Consider the following 1,701-nt stretch of genomic DNA (forward strand, 5'->3'; position numbering starts at 1 on the left):
ACAGATGTGGGAAGGGAGTGTGGAATTATTAAGGAATAGTAAGGAGACCTATTATGGGACGGCAAGTGCGGTATTATTATGGGATGCACAGAGATGGGGGGAGCCCACGAGGCCTATGAGCGGCTATGGGGGTCCCGCTGCGCAGCTATAGGAGGTATTATGGGATGGCAGGGTGCGGTGAGAGCCGTTGGAGGCCGATGGGGGGGGTTATTATGGGATGGCAGAACGGTTATGGGGGACGTGAGGGGCTTATTACGGGGCGGAGGGGGCTCGTTTGAGGGCCGCGGTTGCTACTGGGGTCATTATGGGATGGCAGCACGACTACGGGCCGCATTAAGGGCCACGGAAAAGAACATACAGGGAGAAATCGCTATGAGGTGTTATTATGGGATAGGGGCTTCCCTACAGCGATCAACATGGCGGCCTGGGGGGGGGCTGGGCTGACCTGCGGCCGTGCGGCGCCCACCACGATGTCCGCGAGGCGCTGAGGGGTGCGGGGATCGGCGAAGGCCTCCCGGAGCCGAGCGGTGGCCTAAAGAGAAGGAAGGGAGGTGGAATGGAGGTCAGCAGGGCCACGCGAGCCCGCGGCCGCCCGCCGCCCGTTACCTGCTGTATCACGGCGTTGTCCGGTTCCAGGAGCTGCTCCAGCACCGCGCGCAGCTCGGGGGCCGCCATTTTGGAAAGAGGGCGCTTCAGGACAAAGCGGACGTTATGAAGCCGAGCGTCACGCGCAGCGGCGAATGCTGAGACGCGATTGGCTCGGCTAAGCGGAAGTGGCGCTCAGGCGGTTCCTTCTTAAAGGGGCAACGGCAAACACACAGCGGCGTCCCCACCCGCGTCTTAAATGGGCAACGGCATTAAGCGCCATCGCGCAGGTTCGAGTGCCGCCATCAGCGCGGCAGCTCGGCCTCCCCCAAATCCCTCCCCCCAGTGACGTCATCAACGACACCACCCGTGACATCACACAGACGCTTTAATTCGTTGGGGTACATGCAAACATGGGGACTTGGAAAAGGGTGGAAGAGGGCGTCAGTATGGGCGGGGTCGTCGACGCGGGCGGAGGGCGGGGCCTGCCGTTAGCCCCGCCCCTCGCCCCGCCTGGCCCCGCCCCCTCGAAGGGCTAGCACCAGGTGCAGCACGGAGCCGCCCTGGATCTTGTAGTCGGCCGCCGTCTTCTCGTCGTTCCTTGAAGGGGCGGAGCCAAAAGGTGGGGGCGGGGCCTCTCAAGCAAGCCACGCCCCCTCCCCATCCCCTTTCTGCTCCAATCCGAACGGCTATTTCAACTGCAAGCCCTCAACCAGCTGCACCCGTACCACCCCAAAACCGACACTTAATGGCGACGCTGCCACTTTAAGACTCCACCACCCCCCGCGGCCCGCCCCCGCGGGCGCGGCGGGCGGCGGGGGGGGCCCCCCCGGCCTTCAAACCACGCCCAGCACCGACCGCCACGCCCCGCCCACTTTCCGCCGGTGCCGTAGGAGGCACGCTCAGGCCACGCCCCCTCTCACCCCGCCCATCAATCAACGCGCTCTATTTCCGCCCTACGCCCCGCCCACTTCCGCCCCGAGCCCCTCCCCTTTACATCTGCTTCCCGCTGTAGATGAGCCGCTGCTGCTGGGGCGGGATCCCTTCCTTCTCCTCCACGCGCTCCTTGATGCGCTCCACCTGCGCACGGCATTATTATGGGATGGAGGGACCCCC

The 1,701-nt window shown here is 64.7% G+C and overlaps 1 protein-coding gene across 1 annotated transcript; it reads right to left on the reverse strand.

Moving 5' to 3' along the window:
- Positions 1-955: 955 nt before the first annotated feature.
- Positions 956-1,677, reverse strand: LOC122190962 (NEDD8-like; the record flags this gene model as incomplete). Its single annotated transcript, XM_042891146.1, has 2 exons — positions 956-1,185; positions 1,583-1,677. Coding segments are annotated over 2 exons (204 nt in total), but the record flags the coding sequence as incomplete, so codon positions are not given.
- Between the last annotated feature and the right edge of the window lie 24 nt (positions 1,678-1,701).

Source organism: Lagopus leucura, unplaced genomic scaffold, assembly GCF_019238085.1.
Source record: "Lagopus leucura isolate 7727_CA_CO unplaced genomic scaffold, USGS_WTPT01 32613-0_obj-0_obj, whole genome shotgun sequence".
Taxonomy (NCBI): domain Eukaryota; kingdom Metazoa; phylum Chordata; class Aves; order Galliformes; family Phasianidae; genus Lagopus; species Lagopus leucura.